At 25.6% G+C, this 23369-nt stretch overlaps 3 protein-coding genes across 6 annotated transcripts; 2 read left to right on the forward strand and 1 right to left on the reverse strand.

The window, feature by feature from the left end:
- Positions 1-4137: 4137 nt before the first annotated feature.
- On the forward strand, positions 4138-8711 carry LOC112694075 (probable cysteine--tRNA ligase, mitochondrial). Of its 3 annotated transcripts, none has more exons than XM_025569425.1 (12): positions 4138-4229; positions 6483-6581; positions 6664-6810; positions 6902-7047; positions 7130-7328; positions 7393-7526; positions 7598-7729; positions 7789-7922; positions 7991-8107; positions 8212-8310; positions 8387-8554; positions 8620-8711. In XM_025569425.1, the coding sequence occupies exons 2-12, from the start codon at positions 6562-6564 to the stop codon at positions 8683-8685; spliced, it is 1362 nt and encodes a 453-aa protein (XP_025425210.1). In that variant the 5' UTR covers positions 4138-4229; positions 6483-6561; the 3' UTR covers positions 8686-8711. The 3 variants fall into 3 exon arrangements, with proteins under 3 accessions (XP_025425210.1, XP_025425209.1, XP_025425208.1); XM_025569424.1 differs by lacking the exon at positions 4138-4229 and adding an exon at positions 5932-6206; XM_025569423.1 differs by lacking the exon at positions 4138-4229 and having other exon boundaries at positions 6356-6581.
- Positions 8712-11575: 2864 nt separating this feature from the next.
- Positions 11576-17763, reverse strand: LOC112694046 (transmembrane protein 39A). Of its 2 annotated transcripts, XM_025569384.1 has the most exons (11): positions 17628-17762; positions 17429-17563; positions 16280-16450; positions 15907-16046; positions 15677-15775; positions 15505-15605; positions 15138-15298; positions 14398-14495; positions 14218-14304; positions 14012-14132; positions 11576-13476 (listed from the first exon to the last, which is right to left on the reverse strand). In XM_025569384.1, the coding sequence occupies exons 2-11, from the start codon at positions 17465-17467 to the stop codon at positions 13252-13254; spliced, it is 1242 nt and encodes a 413-aa protein (XP_025425169.1). In that variant the 5' UTR covers positions 17468-17563; positions 17628-17762; the 3' UTR covers positions 11576-13251. The 2 variants fall into 2 exon arrangements, with proteins under 2 accessions (XP_025425169.1, XP_025425170.1); XM_025569385.1 differs by lacking the exon at positions 16280-16450 and having other exon boundaries at positions 17429-17763.
- Positions 17764-17979: 216 nt separating this feature from the next.
- Positions 17980-22441, forward strand: LOC112694045 (ATP-dependent RNA helicase SUV3 homolog, mitochondrial). The gene is made up of 15 exons (XM_025569383.1): positions 17980-18050; positions 18185-18411; positions 18468-18690; positions 19280-19448; positions 19983-20094; positions 20172-20341; positions 20454-20570; positions 20647-20804; positions 20869-21010; positions 21075-21233; positions 21293-21472; positions 21551-21699; positions 21768-21958; positions 22020-22141; positions 22259-22441. Exons 1-15 carry the CDS (start codon positions 17980-17982, stop codon positions 22370-22372), a joined length of 2304 nt encoding a protein of 767 aa, XP_025425168.1. The 3' UTR covers positions 22373-22441.
- Positions 22442-23369: the final 928 nt, after the last annotated feature.

The raw sequence follows: 23369 nt of genomic DNA on the forward strand, positions 1-23369 counted from the left end.
TTTAAACTCCGAAACAAAACTTTGTAGTCGGCTACTTGTAGACTATTGTACTTTTAGCATTACTCAATGTAGAAAATACGTACGTTTTATGTATGATTCAACGTTGAGTGGTTGCGAGACGCAAAAATAACATCGGATAATAATCGACTGAACTGAACACTAAATAAATAATCTATTGTTCTATATCAACTATTATCTTTATCGTCATCCGGTCGATATCCAGATACGTTCGGTACGGGTTTATAGTATTATTTATACTTACACAAAAAATTATAACAAGATATGTGAGGTAGTTTGCAGATAGCATATTACTGGAAATATTAAGTACTAATTATTAACCCTTTATAAGGGATGGGATCTATATTTCCCACTTAAGAAAAAAAAAATCTTGCACCTTATACGCAAAGTTAATATTTTTCTCACTTATTTGAAAAAAATCGTTATTTTTTCTTTATATGATAGTATAAATTACAAATATTTTATAACATTTTGAATAGGAGTAATAAATTGATAACTGTAGAAGTGGGAAATTATCATCAATTATTATCAATTATTATCATTATTATCAAATTTGTGAACTATTTTGAATTAGAAATTCATAAAAATTTTCAATTTATGTCTAAAATTTGAAAATTTAATACAATATTCCTCATATTATGTATTCCCACTGTGCAATAATATATATAACTATTATATCAATGCAATGTAAAAATAAATTGTGTAACAGTGCAATCTAAAGCGGATTTACATTATAGTACTGTAAATGGTAGTGTTAATGTCGGTAGTTTGTGTACTTTATATAAATATAGTATATCTGTTATTTTGTAACAATATAATAACATTACAGATAAATGTTTTCTATCATAAAACGAGAAAATATAAATGCACAATTTTGATTGTGATTAGACAATATATATTATAGATACTTAGTAATTTTTTTCAAATTCTATTCCAGAAATTGTATTAATTACTAGCTGAATTACCCGTCGTTGCCGGGTTTAAGTATATAAATGTATGTAACCTGCCAAGATTAAATTTTGTTAAATTTATTGAAATTTAAATTAATTATGATTTTTGAAATAATATTTTATACATATTAATTTAGTTTTTAAGATAATGATTATTATCATAACCTATTCGATAAGTTATAGCTTACAACTACCTGAACCTCTCTACAGTTTGGTATTCTGTTGAATACATATAGCATCTCACTTCTCCGAATATTTTACCTTTTGTCAATAAGTTCATGGTCTTTTTGATTTTTAACCGAAACACTCTTGCAATTATATCATGTCGATCATATGATCTTTGACCGGGAAGTAAGAGCTCTTTTATCTCGTCCCAGCGAGGATTACATGTAAAAGTAATAAAAAGGTCAGGACGACCGTAATGTCTAACGTAAGTCATAGCATCTTGTGTTCTTTCGTGCATGTACCTTGGCCCACCAGTAAAAGTTGACGGGAGTATAACCATTTGGCCTAACCGATTAGCTTCTATGTATCGTCGTCCAATCGCATCTTTTAAATGAATATAACTATCTGCACGCAATTTGGCTTAGTTGTTTTTGATGTAATTTAGTCTTTCAGTTTCAATTTTGGCGTATTCATCTACCAAATATTGACTGAAAAGAGAACGATAATTAACTAAATAGTTGTTTTCCCCTTCTCTGACCATTATTCTATATGAGTAAAAACTTGATGCAGAGACAGTTTTTTTAAGCGGTAACTTGGTTTTTGGATCGCGTTGTGGTATATTGATTGCATACCCATCATCCCCCCCCCCCAACAAAACATTAAAGGATACTGCAGTGCGTCGTATGCTCGTTGTATTTCACTGATACGATGAAGTGAGTTACTTCGGTTTTCGAGGATGATGTCTCTTCGATCAAACTGCTGATCTACTAACACTAAAGCAACTCCATTTGCCGTTGGTGCATTATACCTGCCTCTATGTTCTTCTGGTGATTTTTTATCTGCATGTATTACAACTTTAAATGACTCTGAAGGAGGTATTTTATCAATGGTAAATTGTAATAATCAATTGTAAATTAAGCGGTAGCATGCCTAGTAAATCCAATGAGTTTAAAAACTCTGTTGGATAATTTACAACTTCAGTAGCATCGCAAACTGTATCTAGATTTGTATGACACCAAGTTTTCTGGTAACAAATTTTGTATCTTGAGATTCAATTCGTTGACCTCCACATTTTTTGCTACTAAAATTGCTCTTTCTGCCAGCCACTCATGATTTGTGTATCAAGTTTTTTAATAATTTTTTAATAGTTTTATTTAATATAATTAATTTTCAATAACGCAGTTATCGACCTGGTCAAAAAATATTAAACCGATTTCAACCCTTTAAATTCAAAATTTCGAAAAATCATTTTTTAGCGCACGTCTAATCATAATAGCTATCTGTATGCCAAATTTCAGCCAGATCCGTCCAATGGTTTGAGTTGTGCGTTGATAGCAGTCAATCAGCTTACTGTTTTATATATACAGAAGAAGATAAATTCTTGGTTCTAGTTCTAGGACTTAAATTGAAAGATTGAAAATGCATACTATTTAAAGTCTAAAGAAATATAATATAAATAAAATCAGTAACAACGATTAACGATTACAAATGAAATCGCCATTACTGACTTCTTTAAAAAATGATTAAACGATTAATAATTAATGTAATTCAATAAATTAATCGTAATCGATTACATAATTTCATCGTAAATTAATTGATTACGCCCAACACTACTTAATATGCGATAAACAATGTCAGTAATTAAATACCTACTGTAATTACCTTACATAATGGTAGGTCTATTAAAAATGTATATATATATGTATTCCGTGGGAATTTTTTTTTTTTGCTTGAAAATATATAAGAGGAAAAGTATTATTACACAAATTACAACATAGCAAGTAAAACTATTTTATACTCAATAAATACAACCCATTAATTGTTTTATGAAAAAAAAAACTGTTGGAACAACAATTTTAAATGTTTAACTACAATTATAACTATAAATGTTAATATTATGAAGTTAATAGATGTACAATTTGATCAGTATATTTATAAAATTAGATGTAAAATAATTAATTTTTAATTTAAAGAATATAATAAAAAAAATACAGTTTAAACGAAATAATGATTGTTTTAGTTAACAATTTAATTGTTTGTTCTACGAATTCACATAACTAATAATAATAAATTAACATAATATTTACTAAATATAATTCCAACTACAATAATTTTACATAAAACATAGCATTATGGTTAATAAATTAATTGATATAAGTATTATTTAATTTAATGTTTATTATTTTTATATAATTTATTATATTAATATGTATTATTTTTATAAAGTATTTTATATTTTATTAAATTTAAAATTTAAATTGTCTACGAGTTAAAAACAAAACTTTTTTTAAAACTTAGTGCCTTTGTCACATTTATTCTCGACTCTCCAAATATTATTTATATTTTACAATATGTCATATTGGTACAAATAATAATAAAATGAAATAACCCATTCATATCAAGTTATCTTCACTAATATAGTTATATATATTATTCTTTGTTTTTTTGGTACACAGCTACACTGCTATACAATAATTATTAAATAAACTCGGATAATCAAAAATAGTTTTAAAAGCGTTAGAAGTTTTAATTAAAAATTAAACTACTACATAATAAGTTTACTTTAATGGAGATCTAATTGCTTATTATTTGACTATTTAAGTAAGATAAATGGTTAATTAGTAAATTAATTGTAATGTATTGTTTAGGCACCTATATTACATTTTTAAATTCTTTATAGTACTACTGTTACTCAACTATTAATTTTAATCGCAGACCGCATCAATTTTCCTATACCTACCTATTCTTATATTAAAAGATTAAGCACGTCTAAATTATAAATAAATACAGGGAGAACAATAAATATCGAGAACAACTTGACTGCCTTCATTATTTGAATATACAATTTTGAATTTATATCATAATATTACATTGTAACAAATTAAATAATGTAATTCAATTATTATAAATTTATAACTGATGATAAAATTATAATTATGATAAAAATTTTATTTTTGATAACAACAAAATGATAACGACGGTGTTGGTCTACACAGGAATGCACTTTGTGCGTTCTGTGCAAGCATGTAATTTATTCACCACCATCATAATGTTTGGTTATTGCATATGTTAAAACAATTTAGATATAGAAAAATGGTAAGTATTGATGGTACACATGGTCTTAATGCATATGATTTTGAGTTGGTTACATTATTAGTGGTTCATGATTTTGGTTCTGGATTTCCGTGTTGCTTTATGTTCATAAATTTAAAGGGTACTAAAATTTACTCACTTGTGTTTTCAACTATAAAAAATAAAGTAGGTATAATAAGTCCAGATACTTTTATGACTGATATAGTTGAGACGTTTTATTTGGCTTGGGAAAATACAATGGGCTCAGTTTCTCATCTTTTGTTATGTTCATGGCATGTAGATAGAGTTTGGAGACAAAACGTTTGCAAGATAACTAACCTACACGCAAGGAAAAACAAGGAACTATATATAAATCTCTAAAAGTTCTTCAATCAATGTGTGATGAAAACGATTTTAATAATGCTTTAAAAGAATTTAACCATGAGCTAATGAATGATCCAAACACTAAAGACTTTATTTATTTATTAGATATATTTTGATCGCATGTATGGAAAATTTGGAATATTTCCAATTTCCATTGGAAATAGAGTTGGTTTGTGGACATATTGTCATCGGAAATATCTTGGTGTAAATTGTAATATGCATCTAGAATCTACGTACAAAACAATAAAATATTACTATTTAAATGGTTACAAAATTGGGCGGTTAGATAAAAGTATAACAGCTATTAGAAGATATACCCGTGATAAAAAAGTTGAAAGAATTATAAAATTAACTAAGGGAAAAACAAGAACAAGGATACAAGAAATAAAAAAAAGACACAATAATAGTAAGATACACAATACACAGTAAGAGTACATTACTTGATCTTACAATCAATCAGGATAGTATTAATGACTGGATTGTTGAAAGTGAATATACACCAAGTCAGTTTTATAAAATAAAAAAAAATGATGATGTATGTTGTCCAATGATATTTGTAAATTGTGTATTCACACATTTCAATGTTCTTGTCCTGATTACCAAATCAAGTCAATGATATGTAAGCACATTCATTATGTTGCTCTGAAAACAATGTCAATAGAAAATTCTGAAGATATTACTATTTTGTCAGCAGCAAATACAGAAAATACCAATTTTAATGCACCTTCAAACAAAGATAATGAAATACAAGTTCATATTAAGACATTAGAAAATAAAAAAACAATAAATATGCAAGAATAATTTTAAGAAAAGGCTATTAACCTAGCCAATAAAATAAACAATATAAAAAATAGTGAACATCTTAAACAAGCATTAAAACAATTAAACTCTATAGAAGCATTCATTGATGCAATATCAAATAATGACAAGACACTTGAAGATTTTAGTAAGACAGTATATGAACCACCAAACAAAAAACTTAAAACACAAGATACATTCTTCAGTACAAAAAAAAAAAAACCAGGAAAAACTCAATGAATTATCAAAACCAATCAGAGTTGAAACTGAACAACTCAATAATATACTTCTACAAAAAAAAAAATTATATTTTAAGTTGTGACGATACTGAACATTCTCATTTTAAGAAATAAAATTAATTGATGTGTTTTGATTAAAAATTTAAAAACTTAAATATTATTATTATACTTTATACATTTAACATGTTTATTAACAACTTTATTTAACATTTTATTACATTTATTTATTAAACTGAACATTATTCTTTAACAACCAAAATAAAATGACAATATATTATTTACATTAGACGTAATTAAATTTTGAATAGTTTGATTCATAACTCACATTATTATAATATTATTGTGATTGATATGGTATATTGATAACAATAGCCTAATATTATGATAGTGGTGAATAAATTAAGCACATGCGTAGAACGCACAAGGTGCATTCCTGTGTATAGACGGACCCTAAATTTACGATAACAGTTAATCATTAAAATTGATTTTAAAAAATTTCAATGAACTTAAATAGGTTCTTGATACTTATTACTTAAATGACAATATTTATCTGTGCTTACATTGTTGATGTTTTATTCAGGTTTTTACTATCAACTTTTGTTCAAATTACTAAATTTTGTAGTTTACAATTGTTCAATGTTCAGTTAATTTATTCATCAATCAATTTTTTTTTTTTAAGTTAAATACAAATAGTGGAATTTAGAATTTTGTATTGTATTATATATGATTTAATAATATTTATATTGCATTGAAATATTAATTAAATATTAAACATGCGTAATCTTAATGTTTTAAATAAGTTATTGTTTAATCGTTTATTTTGTACTAATAAATCAAATGTACTTGTGTTCAATAGAAAAAGTAAAACTAATAAACCATTAAAAAGTAACAGACCATTGACTTGGTATGTATGTGGTCCTACAGTGTATGATTCCATGCATATAGGACATGCAAGGTTTGTTTTTATTTTGGAACATTTTATATTTGTAATTTAATAACTTAATTAATACTTTCATAATTTTGAAAATCTATTCTAGTTGTTATGTTAAATTTGACATAATTAGGAGAATTTTGGAAAATTATTTTCAATTACCTACATTTCAAGTAATGAATATTACTGATATAGATGATAAAATAATTGCTAAGTCACGAGCGGCAAATATAGATCCAATTAAATTAGCCAGGTTTGAATTATTATTTCACTAATTTATTAACTTATATTTTAATTTTACTGTAATTCAAAACTGATAGCCAAATTATACCAATTATTTTAAGGAACTATGAAGTAGAATTTGTTGAAGATATGAGATTGTTAAATATCAAGCCACCAGATATTATGGCAAGAGTCACTGATTTCATTCCGCAGATATTAAATTTTATTCAAGTTCTTTATGATAAAAATTTAGTCTATTCTTTTGATGGTAAGTTTTGAAAATATTTACTAATACTGTAATTGAAAATTTAGCCAAAACCTTTAAATTAAATAGTTTCCAATATAAAAAGGTTCATTGTTCTTTGATACAACCAAATATAGAAAATATGGAAAGTTATTTGATGTACCTGAAGTCATATCACATTCATTTAAAAGAAGTAATTTAGATTTTGCTCTATGGAAAGCAGCAAAACCAGGAGAGCCTTCATGGGATTCATTGTGGGGACCTGGGAGACCAGGATGGCATATAGAATGTTCTGCTATTGCTAGGTATATATTTTATTCCGTGAATTATATTAAAAATAGGTTAATCTTATTTAAACTAATTTTTTAGTCATTACTTTGGATCCAGTGTTGACATACATTCAGGGGGAATAGATTTGCTGTTTCCACATCATGAAAATGAAGAAGCACAATGCTGTGCATATCATGGTATTGATGATTGGGTAAAACATTGGATATATACAGGTTTGTATCCATTAATATTTATTATTTATTTTAATTTTGTTTTATGATCATTCGATTTTTTAATGTTTTAGGACATTTACACATAGGAGATAATATTAAAATGTCAAAATCATTAAAAAACACCATAAGTGTTAGCGAATTACTTAAATCATATACAGCAAATCAGTTTCGAACTTTATGTTTATTATCAAATTACAAAAGTGGTAAGTTGTTTTGATTTCTAAAACTAGTATCATTTTATTTTTAATAAAATATTTTTTAGATTTGGAATTAAATGACGACACCATGGTCACAGCTTGTGGGGTGTTGAAGAAATTTGATTCTTTCATTTGTAGTTGTTATAATCACTTAAATACTTTTAACAGTAAGCATATTCCTGACCCTACTTTACTAAAAGTAAGAAAATTTTATATATTTCTAACTTCAGATATTTAATTATTTGTATTTGATAATAATTGTTTTAGAAAATTGACGATATTGAAAATAAAGTAATAATTAATCTTGCTGCTGATTTTAATACATCAAAAGTTTTAAATTTACTTATTGAACTTGTTAATATGTTTAATAAACTACTCCTTAAGGTATTGCTAAAAATCATTACCTTCATTGATAGTTTTAATTCTAAATACATTATAATTTAAGCAAAATGTAAGAATTATCTGTACATTTTTTTTTTTATTTTAAGGATTTAAGTTTCAATTGTTCAAAATTAGAAATAATTCAAGCCTTAAATTTGGTGTCTAAAACATTAGATTCTTTTGGTATTAATTTAACTAATTCAGAGGTAAATATAAATACTAAATATAATTTTATTTAAAATACTAAATTTACTTTAAATAAAATTAATTGAAATATTTTAGGTTAAATCTGATATCAAAAATAATTTAGTTGTTGACATCTCAGTAAATTTTAGATCAAAACTCAGACAATTAGCTTTACAATCAGATTCTGGGATTAAAAAACTAGAAATACTTAAGCTTTGTGATATTTTGCGTGATGATCTTTCTTCAGCCAACATTATTATACAAGTAAATAATAATTAACTATAAATATGTGAATAAGTAATTCTAATATTTGTCCATTATTGTTTTAGGATTCAAGTAATTCATCATCTTGGAGGTATAATAATGCTACAAGATTAAAAGTAAAAAAAAATTAGTACAAAGATTGAGTTATTTATTAATTATTAAATGTTTTATAATTAAATCTATTTTATTAATAAATGAATTCTCTTCTTAAAACTTACACATGTCAATAGAATTTATTGGCAAATATTTTGATGTACAAATACTAACATTTTGTTAAAAATGTACTTAAAATACTACCTTCCTGAAACTGAATCAATCTTTTATTTATTTTACAATATTTTTAAAACACTTTTATCTAATGATAATAACACTAACATACAACTAATTCAAACTTCAGGACAGTTACTAAATTTTACAACAATCTTTAATTATTTAGTGGACAAAATGTACTCATAGAAAAAAATATGTAAGTCAAAACACATTAACTTTTAGTAGAATTTGACTTTCTTTAAATATCTATTATTTTTTCCTACTATATTTCACTTATTATTTTATTAATATTTATAATTAATTCAAAACTGATAAAAAAATTCAAACACTGAATATTCATATTTTGACCTGATCACTATTAGTTAGATGATTTAGTATTAGATGGACATGATCTCTATTAGTTTTAATGATATATATCCTAATTTTTGTGTAGTTTCTAATTCTACTCTAAAAACTATGAATATATAAATATTATGTATAAATACTTCAGTAATTTCAACAAGTTCTATATCAATTCAAAATGTTATAATTTTCTCTAGATGTCCCCATCATTCCAATACTTTAATTTTTATATAATCCCTTGCACTACCATTGATGATTCTTTAAAACACAATTGGTATTAATGATATGAAATGATCAACTAACAGATTTAGGGTAATCATGTAAAACAAATGAATTTTTAATTTTTACTTTAAATATTAATTAAATTCTATAAATCAATATAATATTAAAGATAATGGAAGCAAATAAATTGTTTGAAAAAAATACTTTAATTAAAAGTATTGATAAAAAAAAAAAAAAAAAAACATGATACATTAATGTTTGAAATGTTACATAACAAGTTTAAAACTTTAAATACATACTTATAATTGATGTACTCAATTATTGCAATTTGGTAGTTATAATATACATTTAAAAAAAAAAGATAGGTACATATTATAATATAAAAACAATAATATCTTATAATCTCTAGTTACATAAACTAAGGTAAACTAATTGATATAAAATAGAAGGAACTAAATAATAATAGAAAACAAATGTGTTATCTCATTAACTTTTTATACAAGTAAATAAACAATTGACTAGATTTGAATAAAAAAGTAAAAATAATTTCGCAAATAATTAAGGAACTTTTATAAACTCTAGGTCGAGTTTTGAAATTATATATTTTTGTTAAAATCTAAAAGGAAATTAATTAAAACTATGCTATAATATTTAATGCAATCATACACAAATTGAACAAAACAAAGATACTTTACATTATTAATATTCAAACATTACAGTTACAAGATAAATCTAGAATTTCGTTATATATCAGGGATGGATAACTGGCGGTTGGTTAGAGGACCATATCTAAACCACATATTTTTTTTAACCTGGCCCAAAACAACATTTTCAAATTACGTTTTAAATATATTACCAGTATATTCTTATATAGTATTAAACTGCAACTAAATTATTAAATGTCAATAAAGGCTCGTTTTTACACGATGATAGTTGTCACATAATACTTTAAACCAGGGGTTGGCAACCTTTTGAACCACGCGGGCCATATTTTTTTTCAAATGTTTATCAATGGCCACATAAAAAAATTTATTTTACATATGACATATACTAATAATTGTATTGCTATTATATTTGATTATTTTACATATAAATATGAGTGTAAAAAATACGAATTTTACTGGAAAAAATTAAATTTTTTGATAAATTAAACATAATGGCTTACTTTTGTTTTCGAAGAAAAAGTATAAATAAACTCAAGAATTATCAAAAAAACGATGTTCATCACAAATTTTCTTTTTTAAGTCGCCATAATGTTTGGATTTACTTGTAAAATGAAACTATTACAAACGCAAAGTACCTATGACCATAGATTAAATATATTAGATACATATGTATTAAATACATAGATTAAATATATTTAAAATTTTAATTTATATATATATATATATATATATAAGTATATTTAATTTATCCTATGACTAAGTAGTGCATCCATCATTATCTTAGACTCCGATAAGATAATAATAACAATTTTATTTGTAAAGAAAAAAGAATTGAATAATATTAAAAATTGTATGAAAAATTTATTGAACAAAAATAAAACACAAAAATTAACTACCCTTGTGCGGGCCATAAAAAATTGCTTCGCGGGCCACATGCGGCCTCCGGGCGGCAGGCTGCCGACCCCTGCTCTAAACTATACACTATATGATTTGGATGGTGGGTCGGAAGGTTAGATGGAATGATCACTTAACAAGACCCCACAGGACTTAAGATACGATTCCTTAGGATGAGTATATAGATGCGCGGCCAATGCGGCTGCCTTAGTTCGGCCGAGATTTTGGACGCACCCATGCTACTTTACTTATTTTTAAATAGAAACTGATTTTCTAGACCGCCGCAGACGCGAGCGTCAATAAACGTGTTGCGATGACCGCTTCGAAGGCAGTCGAAACGCACGGCCAGAATATGCAAATATATTATTATTTAATTAATAATTATAATTATTAGCTTATTTTTCTATAATATGTCATCAAAATTACTTTTTTCGTATGAAGAAGATGTAATGTCTATTGTACGCATTACATTTTATATCATCTTCTACAGAGATGGAACTAGGAATTTATACGCCCGGGTAAAATGTTAAAATTACGCCCTATCCATAGACTAATAAACAAATACTCAAATAAATTGTGTTCTTATAATCAATATACAATCGTACTTATTGAGTTTTAATCTAATATCAGTATTTAACGAAGTTAAAAATATCAAATTAGTTGTTAATAATTACAAAATTTACACCCTCTAAAATGTTACGCTCGGGGATAAATCCCCGACTTCCCCCCCTAGATCTGGCTCTGATCTTCTATTAAATTTAAAACATATGTTAATTGATCATAACTAAGTCTAAAAACTCTCTAAATTTTCTTTGGTCACGGAATAAATGTTTCTTAATTAAAACACTGAAAAAATCTTCAAATTTTCTAGTTTGAAACATATCATGGAAATTTTGATTTTTTTTTTTTAACATAAATTTGTTAAGTAATTCTTCGTCATCTATTTCTTCTAAATGAAGAAGTTTAATAAATGTCTCCTTTTTTTGCAGATTAAGTGACATGATATATACGTCCTACACTGCACTGTATATAATATTTTAGATATTCACCATACACAATAAAATTAATAATTAACAATACACAGTTGACTGTTGAAACGTAGAAAAACAACTGAAGGGCTCCAATAAATATTTTATTTTGTATGAAAAATATGAGCGGCTGCGTTTTAAGAAATCCGTGATCGGCCGTTATAATGGCAGCCGCGTTGGCCGCGCATCTACAGACGCGTCCAAAGGAATCGCACTTACGTCATCTGACACGACCTGATATTACATCTGATCTGACCAAATCGTACAGTGTGTAGGAGTTTTCATGATAGTCACAATCGCACTATTATGATAGTGCTATCACACTATTAAAAAGACTTGATAGTTGATAGTATTTTCGTAAGGCTGGGTTTACACGTCGCAAATCTGAAGCGCGAGGCAAGATTTGCGAGGCTGCTTCGCGAGACATCTAATTCACCTAAATTTTTATACTATACGTATCTATGCGAGAAGCAATGTGATTCAGGGCGAGTCACAGTTAGTGCGACGCAACGATGACGGCAATATGTGTGCCAGTACATTGATTTTGATCCATTGCGGCTACGCTCAAAAAAGTAGTTCACATGACGCGAAACAAATGTACGAATCTTCTTTGACGCGCGTCCAAATACCGAATAAGCATCCGCTCACCACGAGACATCCTCGCTTGACTAGTTTATTACCCGAAGCAAGTTCAGATAGGATGAAACATGTCGAATCTTGACTTTCGTATCAGATTTGCGTCGCGTAAACCCGGCTTTAGAGTAAATATTTTGGGTCTTCTGAGGCAAGTTCTCTTAACAATGTTTGATAAACACCATTTTTCTCCCGAAAATTATTACAATTAATAATTAACGATAGAGAAATAGATAGCAACCATAGGACATTAACATATAATTATCACAAAATTTGCAAAAAAAATGTAACACCGAGTAAACACCACATTATCATCGTATAAATGAACATGGAGTATAATATAAATCCATTTTGGCATACCTAACATGGCTATAGATATTAGGTACTTATTTTATTGCATTGGTTCAGTCGTAAAATTTAATAATTTAAAATGAATGCTAAAAATCAATTTGAATGATAATTTTTTTTTAGTTTCTTTATTTTGGCCTACCAGGTTTTAAAGTTTCATAAATTGGCTCTAGTTATTTTGAGTTACCCATCCCTGTTATATACATAATTAATATGTACATTTTAGTCAAATATATTGATAAAATAGAAGGTAAAAGTAGAGCCTGGTGTGCTTGAACAGTTTTGTAAACAATATTTACTGGGTTTTTTCCTTCAACAACTTATAGATCTTGGCCGTCATACGGTAATTAAACATAGTCTTACAGAGTGTGACATAATTTAGCAGCAATACAAATGAAAGATAAAATATATGATGCCATTGAAAACTTATTACTAGTGCAATAATTAATACACCCATGAATAACATTTGAATTGTTGCTAATGTAAAAAATACTGTTTCTGAAGGGTTACTGAAAATTCTCTAGAAAAAACAAAATATTTATTTTTTTTAGAGCTTAATAAAAAACTATTACTGATCAGCGATGGCTCATAAATTGAATAGTGATTTATATAGGTGTGCAATATAAATTTAGCAACAAAAAACTAAGAGTAATACACTGTAATAGTTACACAAAAAAATTTGAAAAATTATATTCATTGAAACCTATAAACTTCACAAACAATTACTCAAATAAATGATTCACAAGTCATCCAATTTTTTCAACTACTGATCAAATTAAATTAAAACATTTATAACAGATACTAATTAAAATTGAATGCTATATTACCATTGATTTATATAAGATTTATTCTCATAGATGTCTTGAAATTAAACACATCAATAAATTATAAATATATAAATAAAATACTCTTCAAAATATTAAAATTTGTTTGGTTATTTTTTCTAATTGTGTGAGAAAAGCAACCATTACTATTAGAAACAAGCCACCACTGCTTATTAATATTTCTTATATATTAAAATGATTTATAATTATTCAATTTATATATATACATACATAAAACATTTTGTCAGCATTTTTTCCAGGTTCAGCCACATTTGATACTCCTTCGGCTTTGTATAAACATTGATTATGTCGAACGAGAGAACCCTGTTGCCAAACCACTTCTTCTGACCATCTATAATTAATAAATAACAATATTTAATACATATTATTAATAATCACTGAAATAGATTCAATAAATATATAATATAAATACAAACAAATGTATGGGCAAATGAGGACGATCTAATTTTACCCTTTTCCAACGGCCCAAATGCATGGCTGCTTTGTGTAAATGATCAAAATACCTAAATATTTTATATTTTATTATCATATAATACTATTATTTCTTTTTTTCAGAGAAATTAAAAATAAGTATATAAAAATTAATTGTTACATACTTAACAGGATAGTAGTGAATACATAACATCATGCCCATGGTCATCATTACAAATGGAAAATGCATTAATACCCAATGCTCTTCATAAACCACATATGTCTACAAATTTATGTAAGAACAAAATTAAATAATAATTTTAACTAAAATTTCATGGGAAGTGTGATTTAGAATACTTCTTTAAAATATCCACTATAGCTCTGTATTTATTTTCATAATAATGTATAAATATAAAACAATATTAAATTATATAAATAAACAAAATATTATGGATAAAGCATTCAGGGATTTGGCATTCAAAACCTGTTTTCTAATTTATTTAAAAATAAAACTGTATATTTTAAGATTTATAAGTATTCAAAACTATTATTATTGATTTAAATCAATACCAAGATTCTTATTATTATTTATTGTATAATCAGTATTGCTGACACTGAACTAAGAAATCGAACCAGATATTAAACAATAATATTGCTTAATTTATCAATTTGGATAGTTTTTTTTAAATATTATTATTTACTGTTTCTTTTTTTTTAAAAATTGCAAACAAATTAAATTGATTTCCATAGTTACTAATTGCTAATATAGTGAAAATATCTCTCAATATTTAAAATGCCACCTTAAATATATTACTTCATTAATAGAGCAAGTATACTATTCCATAAACAAATTATACCTAAAATACTTTTTTAAATTCTTTATTTAATATGAATATTTTAAATAAATAAAATAAATATAACATACTTGCACAAAAACTAGTGGCAAAAAGCATGCATAATATGCAGAGAAAAAAGAAGAAAATAGTATTTGAGTCAGTCTATTGTTAAAATCATCTCTCATATTTTCCACTTCTGTACGAATTATTTTTGGGTTTGATGTACATACATGCATATTTGTATATTGAACTGAAAATTATGATTAAGTTATTTTTTAAATAATAAAAGTTATAATGTAAGTATTTGTCTTTGAGCGTTAAACATGTATTTTTATTATTATGATTATAAGAAAAATATTAAATATTTCAGTGACTAATAATAAATTATTTAGGTTAAAAATTATTTTATTTAAAGCCTTGACTAATTTTATTTTAACATAATTATTAAATACATACTTAATGGTTTTCCATTTATAATTATTTCTTTTTCACTAATACACATCATGTCAAAAAATGGACATGCTTTAAAACCATAGTAGCATAAATAACCAACAATTCTAACAGAAAACAATAATTATTTTAAAACTTAATCTTAAGTAAGATAAATTAAAATCAAGTATTTACTCACGGCATAAATAGGTACATAATTATTAAATAATCATACTTTAAATAGAGATCAAATGCTAATAAAGCTAATAAAAGAAATAGTGTTACTGTAACAAATAATCTGAAAATAAAAATACAGTAATATAAATTTAATTGAATTACCATGAAGGGTATTTATAAGTAGTTTTTTTATAAGTTTATAAGTTTTTTTTTATAAGTAGCTATTATTGTAAAAAAATATAATCAGCATACCTAATAAATAGTCTGATGAATTTCCAATAATTTTGAGGACACAAAATGTGAAAAACCCAAGTGATCAAGCAATAAACAAACCTTCGACAATGCATAGCTAATATAAATATAACCACTTGTTGATCAATTAAATGCATTTTCTGAAAATCAATCATAATATTTATAATGATTATTAATCATTAGTAATTTATATATTTTATAGATTATAATAAATCTAAAAAAAACAAGAATTTAATTTTTCAGTTGATAAAAATGTAGTTCAATTATTTGTTTGGTACAGTTCATTATGAGTCAAGTTAAAAGAGATTAGAATTATTTTTAAAGAAATAATGTTATAAATAAATGTATAACAAAACGTATGTAAATATTTTACCCATGAAGTATAATTTGAATTTGGCAACCACCATACTGATCTGTATATGTTTAAATATTGCAAATATGTAGAAAATGAAGCGAAAACCACCATTAATCCTTCAAATGTTAGATTACCATCATTATACATACGTGGACATGTTACTCTTGGTAATGTATCATCAGATTTCATCTAATAAATAAAACACTTACTATGTACAACATATAAAATATTAATGTGTTTTTATTTTTAAATTAATTTAATGAAAATATGTATTTTAAATACTATAAAGGTTTAGTGAATTATATCGAACATAGACCTTGGATAATATAAAACAGAGTCCAGTGGACATTTCATTTAGTCCTGTCAAAAACTATAATGTAATAGCATTAATAAATAAGCCATTGACTTATCTAAAGCAGAGTATATTTATGGTTCTATGTCATTCCATCTTCATCTTCAATTTTTACAGTATCTTACATTTTTTTTAAATTTGTTTCTTATACTTACACTTGTATATATGTTTACTTTTATATATAAGATAATTAATAAATTATAGAATACCTAATTTATTATTGATTAGAATAATACAACTACATTATACTCAAATCATCATATATTTATTTTTAAGACATAAGATGTATTATATTATATAGATAATTTCCTTTGTACCTATTTGTATATTTATAATTTATATATATAGTATTCAGTAGTCATAGATCACTATAATGCAATGTACAATACAATTGAGATTTTAAGGATAATTTATTTTGTACTAATTTAAACAATTATGAATTATGTCATTTTAACTATGATCAAATGAGTATGCAATGATAAAAATGTAATTAATTTTTTTTTTAAACATATTTTAATCACTTTTAATCATGTTTATATAATACATAATAATATAATGAATGCTACATTCTGTATACATGGAAATTTTCCCAAAATTAAATATTTTCTATTTAGATAAACTTAGTGTTCTTAGTAAAATTAAAAACATTGTTAATATTATATTTAAAGAGTAAAGACACTAAATTTTTTTTTCAGATATATTTTCAATATAACTTTTCATCAACAAAACAGATCATAAAATACAATATAAATATATATATATACCTAGATATAAATTTGTAATTAGCCTAAATAATTCCTAAATCAATAACTTACTTTTTTTAAACAATCTGCCAAAAAATTAAAAAATTCCATTGCTACACTTTGTTAAACAAAATCAATAACTCATTCATTAACTGTTCATTGCAACAAATTGAATTTTTTATTTCAAGTAATTACTGAAGAGCTGATCTATATAAAAGTGGTAACATGTATTATAGAAGTTTACATTTAAAATATTTTAGAATGTAGATACAAAATTGTCTTATCCTTAGATTAAAATTTGTCTAAATCTTAGTTCATATTCTTCCTCTATGGTTCATTTACACCGATACAAAAAACATTTTAAGTCAATATTACAGATGAATGATCAAAGATAAAAAACAACACAATTGATAAAAATATCGATAACAGTATAAACTAGTGGGATAAATAATTTCTTCAGTGATAAGAGTGCACATTTTAAAAATTGAATATTTTATTTCTTAGGTATTTAAAACTCTTAACATTTAACTGTACTTGTAAAATAATTGGCTTTCAATATAATTTATAAATAAATGTATTACGGCAATACGATTACAGATATAAATAATAGAAATATATGAATAATGAATATTTTTACTATTTTATGTGCCAATAAGTACAGACATTATAGTACATTATTGAAATATCATCACAGGTTAGAATATATTCAGAGTATTGTTTTATTTCATTACATTAGACGTATCTAGTAAAAGTTAATAATATAATCTTTGTATGTTTAATTGTTGTCCTGTCATTTTAATATTAAATTAAATAATTTTTTAATTATAGATATAGGAGCCCAAAATGTTCTTCGTTAGTTATGCAGAAAAGATTTAAAAAAGATGATAGCTTATCTACTCTGTTTGTTCCTGTACCTGTTAAACCAAGTCCAGATGATATAAATGTTGGTGCTGAACTTACTGGAAGACTGAATAAAGGAGATCTTTTAAAAATACTTAATCGGTTTTACCAAAAGCCAGAAATCAAACAGCTGGCTTCAGAAAATGGATTAGATAGTGAGATATTCATATTAATTAATTCTAACTATATTCATATTATTATTATGATTTAGATTACTTGCAGCATCAAGCCTATATAAGTTTTAGAAGATTTTGTCTTGAAGCCAATACATTGCCTGTTGATCTTCATGTTGTTATTAGTGATATTCTTCAAGGAGCTGGCCATGTAGATGATATACTTCCATATTTTTTAAGACATGCGAAACAAATGTTTCCACACCTTGAGTGTATGGATGATTTAAAGAAAATTAGTGATCTTCGTTCACCTGCTAATTGGTTAGTTTGAATTTTTTTTCATACGGTGTTTTAATTGGTTTTTATAAATACATTTTTGATTTTTGAAATTATGTAGTTAGGAAGTCAAATAGATTTCATAATTAGTTCATAAATTCTAAATTCTTAGTAAGTTAAATAAACCAAAATTCAAGTTTTCAACTATTTAATAATTATAAAATTTTAATTTTTACATTATTTGTTTATCAGATTATAATTAATGACCTTTTCGTATGGTGAATCATCTACATAAGAAATTGTATAGAATAACTTATTTTATAATTGTATTTCATTGACTTGGTTTGCAATTTTTTTTTATCATTAATATTCTTATATCACTATTCAATATTATAGCAAATATTTTGACTAAGTGTTTTACAACTTATTTTTCATAGTCTTATCTCTTGATTAATATTTTTACTAGCTATGTCAAGTAAATGTAAGCATATATTGTTAGAAGAAAAATTACTATTGATAATTGTTATTGGATTTAGAGATTTAGAGAGTTATAATCATATTTGTCTATAAAGATAACCAAGTATGATATTTATAAATTGTCTTTGGTATAAACTTTAAACAATTATTTTTGTAGGTATCCAGAAGCTAGAGCTATTAATCGTAAAATAGTGTTTCATGCGGGTCCGACAAACAGTGGAAAAACCTATCATGCTTTAGAAAAGTATTTGTCTTCCAATTCAGGAGTTTACTGTGGTCCATTAAAGCTTTTGGCTACTGAAGTATATCGCAAATCAAATGAAAGAGTAAGACAAATTTAACTTATAACTAAACACTAACATCAATTACATACAGGACAGTTCCAAAAAAGAGAGGTTTTGGGGGAGTGTCTCACCCCCCCCCCCAACGAAAACACCAGTTGGCAGTCAAATTTGTTTTATTATAACCTAGAAGGACCTAATTTTACAAACATAAAACAAATATTACATGTTTCGTAATACAGTGTATACACGAATAAAATTTATATATCTACTTATTATACAATATAAAATATTATTATATATATATATATATAACTAAATTGTAAATTTTAAGAATGTGCGACACTGACACATATATACATGTTAAAAATTAAAAATACGACTACATTTAGTTAATTATACTACTTACATTGAGTAAAAAAATTGTAGTCAGCATTTTTCATATAATTCATCCTTCCCCCTTGATTTTCATATTCAGGACGGCCCTGATTATATATAATCAATGACACTAGAATAAACTTAATCTTATTGCCTCTGTTAATTAAATTTTATTTTTAAAAATAATTTTAATGTTTATAGGGTACTCCATGTGACTTGGTAACTGGAGAAGAAAGAAAATTTGCTGATGAAAAAAATGAAGCTTCTAAACACATTTCTTGTACTGTTGAAATGGCAAATGTAAACACACCTTGTATGTTATTTAATAATATATATATATAATTATAATTACAATTTAATATATTTTATATTTTTTTATTTTTTTTAAAGATGACATTGCAGTAATTGATGAAATACAAATGATGAAAGATCCTAGTCGTGGTTGGGCTTGGACAAGAGCTTTGTTAGGTTTGGTGGCCAATGAAATTCATATTTGTGGAGAAGAAGGTGCAGTTGAATTAGTTAAAGGTTTAATGACAACCACTGGTGAAGATGTTCAGGTATGATATTTATCGGTATTTATATATATATATATATATTGGTAAAGTAATTATACCTATAATTCAAAATTACTTAATTTTTGTAAATTTTATTTTTATTTTTTTTCCTAAGGTTTGCAGGTATAAACGACTTACTGAATTAGCTATTGAAGATTCAGCAGTTAGTAATTTAGATAATATTATGCCGGGTGATTGCATTGTTTGCTTCAGTAAAAATGATGTATACACGGTAATTAGATATATTTAAATAGGATATTGTGCATTTATATTAATAATAAATAAATAAAATGTATATATTTCTGTAGGTTAGTCGAGGAATAGAATCCAGGGGTATTGAAGTAGCTGTAATTTACGGCGGTTTGCCTCCGAATACTAAGCTGGCTCAAGCACAAAAATTCAATGACCCTAAAAATTCCTGTAATGTTCTTGTTGCTACTGATGCTATTGGAATGGGGTTAAACTTGTAAGTTCTAAAATTACAATTTATTTAAATATAAATCCTTCATCATATAAATTATATATTTTAGAAGTATTAGAAGAATTATATTTTATTCATTAATAAAACCAACATTAAATGAGAAGGGAGAAAAAGAAATGGATACTATATCAGTATCACAAGCACTTCAAATTGCAGGACGAGCTGGGCGTTACGGAACACAATATGAAAAGGTAATTTAAATATCAATCTATAATTATTTATTTATATGATGTTTCAAACATTTTTTTTTTCCAGGGTTATGTCACAACATTTAAACCACAAGATTTATCTACTTTAAGAAATATATTATCAGAAAAACCTGAACCTATAATCAAAGCAGGACTTCATCCAACTGCTGATCAGATAGAACTATATGCATATCATTTGCCAAATTCTACATTATCCAATCTTGTGGTTTGAAAACAATTCAAATCTTTTTAAATAATTTTCTAATCGATATATTTTTATGCTAGGATATTTTTATTTCATTGTCTACTGTCGATGATTCATTGTACTTCATGTGTAACATTGAAGATTTTAAATTTCTTGCTGATATGATACAGCATGTGCCATTACCGCTTAGAGCAAGATATGTTTTCTGTTGTGCACCTATAAATAGAAAAATGCCATTTGTTTGCACCATGTTTCTGAAGGTAGGTGTAAATTTAGAGTTGACAATAAGTACAATATGTAATTTTTTGTACATGAATGAATATAATTTTTTTTAATAGTATGCTAGACAATATAGTAAAAATCAATCAATCACTTTTGATTGGCTATGCAAGCATATTGGATGGCCTTTCACTATTCCAAAAACTATTATTGATTTAGTACATTTAGAAGCAGTGTTTGATGTTCTTGATTTGTACTTATGGTTTAGGTTTGTATTCTCTCTTTTATTGTTTAAAGTCTAAGTAAAAATTGTATTTAATTTGTATGATTTTGCAGTTATAGGTTTACTGATTTATTTCCTGAAGCCAATTTAGTAAGGGATATGCAAGCAGAATTAGATGATATTATTGAACAAGGTGTTGTTCAAATTACTAGATTGTTAAAGAACTCTGAATCCTCTAGTCCAAATAGTGAATCAATTGAAGAAGATTTTAATGTTGCTAGGCATAAACATAATTATTTAAGAGGTATATTTGAAAATTTTAAGTTCTAAATTGGTATTAAATGTGTATTATGTTTGTTTATTAGGATCAGCCCAAAGAAATTTTAATAATAATAATATTGGAAAGGGCAGACTTACAGAAAGACTTTTAGCTCAAGGACTATTGACTCCTAATATGATCGATGAATTGCACAGGGAATGGAATAAAGTAATTATATATTTTTATATTTTTGTTATTTTGGTTGAGTATAGTAGAACTGTTTATAATTGACTCTTCAGTTTTTGAATACAAAATTTAAAATATAAAAATTTATATATTTTTTAGAATACAAATAAAGGTGAAGGTAATTGTGATAGTGATGATGATAATGATGATCCACCAACTCATCCTAATAATTCAACTAATAAAAGATCTAACAGGAGAAGAAGAAAATTTTAGATTGTATTAAATCAAATTGTTTTTTATTTAATAATACATTGTTTCATATTATAATTATTTTGATAGCAAGTTATATTTTTTACCATCTATTTAAATACACAATGATAATTAAGTTTTTGTATTAACCAATTTAACTGTGTATACAATCAGGCCTGATGAGAGAGGGGACAGCTGGGGCTTTAGCCCAGGGGTCCAGGCTTCAAAAAAGGCCTGGGCCTGACCAAGTTCACTATGGATCAGTCATGGTGTTGCGTTATTTATGGATTACCAACATGAATCATGCTAATAACCTACCCAAATAATTATAGCATATGCCGTATAATTATAACAAGTCTACAATAAAATAAACACTACAATATTGATCTAAAATGTAGACAAATAACATTTTCAAGAAAGACCCATAGACTAAATAATTATTTTCAATTAGTCTGTGGAATAACCATGACTGTGATTACATTATCTCTTTAGTATTCATATTATATGACAGTGGCAAGTTTAATACCTCATGTAAGAAGGACCTGGATTAATTTATCCCTGGGACCCTTGATTTCTCTCCACAGCCCTGTATACAATATACAAAAAAGTATAGAAGAATAACTCATGTGGATAAATTGAAGTACTTAGAAACAAAATCACTTGTACTTATTATAGTATGAAATTCTTTATATTTTGTTTTACTTAAAGTATAATCATAATTTGTTTTTAAAATATTGTAACAGACAAAATTAAAAATCTTGTTAAATTATAGGATTTTAATCTGATAATTGATTAATAAAACATTTTTTAATAAATAAATGTACAAAACTAGACACAACCATTTTTAATTCAAGCATTATTATTACTACTTACTTTCTAACGAAAAACTATTTCTCAAAATTTGAATGAATGAAAATCTAAATATTTTAAAAATGGGATTCAATTGATTTAACATTCAAAACGACAAAACCAATTAGCCTTGATCAATATACAAGTTTTCTGTTGAGACGTTTTCTGTGAG

Source organism: Sipha flava, unplaced genomic scaffold, assembly GCF_003268045.1.
Source record: "Sipha flava isolate LNK unplaced genomic scaffold, YSA_version1 122_pilon_pilon, whole genome shotgun sequence".
Taxonomy (NCBI): Eukaryota; Metazoa; Arthropoda; class Insecta; order Hemiptera; family Aphididae; genus Sipha; species Sipha flava.

What these genes read in the sequence shown, in the direction of transcription:
- LOC112694045 (XM_025569383.1), top strand. Translation starts at nt 17,980, where the DNA reads ATGAATATTTTTACTATTTTATGTGCCAATAAGTACAGACATTATAGT. An exon ending in TTCAGAAAATGGATTAGATA is followed by an intron (nt 18,412 to 18,467) that starts GTGAGATATTCA and finishes ATTATGATTTAG; the next exon opens with ATTACTTGCAGCATCAAGCC. An exon ending in TGCACAGGGAATGGAATAAA is followed by an intron (nt 22,142 to 22,258) that starts GTAATTATATAT and finishes TATATTTTTTAG; the next exon opens with AATACAAATAAAGGTGAAGG.
- LOC112694046 (XM_025569384.1), bottom strand. Translation starts at nt 17,467, where the DNA reads ATGGAATTTTTTAATTTTTTGGCAGATTGTTTAAAAAAA. An exon ending in ATTATGTACCTATTTATGCC is followed by an intron (nt 15,606 to 15,676) that starts GTGAGTAAATAC and finishes GTTTTCTGTTAG; the next exon opens with AATTGTTGGTTATTTATGCT. An exon ending in TGCCACTAGTTTTTGTGCAA is followed by an intron (nt 14,496 to 15,137) that starts GTATGTTATATT and finishes ATAAATTTGTAG; the next exon opens with ACATATGTGGTTTATGAAGA.
- LOC112694075 (XM_025569423.1), top strand. Translation starts at nt 6,400, where the DNA reads ATGCGTAATCTTAATGTTTTAAATAAGTTATTGTTTAATCGTTTATTT. An exon ending in CTGACCCTACTTTACTAAAA is followed by an intron (nt 7,923 to 7,990) that starts GTAAGAAAATTT and finishes TAATTGTTTTAG; the next exon opens with AAAATTGACGATATTGAAAA. An exon ending in TTAATAAACTACTCCTTAAG is followed by an intron (nt 8,108 to 8,211) that starts GTATTGCTAAAA and finishes TTTTATTTTAAG; the next exon opens with GATTTAAGTTTCAATTGTTC.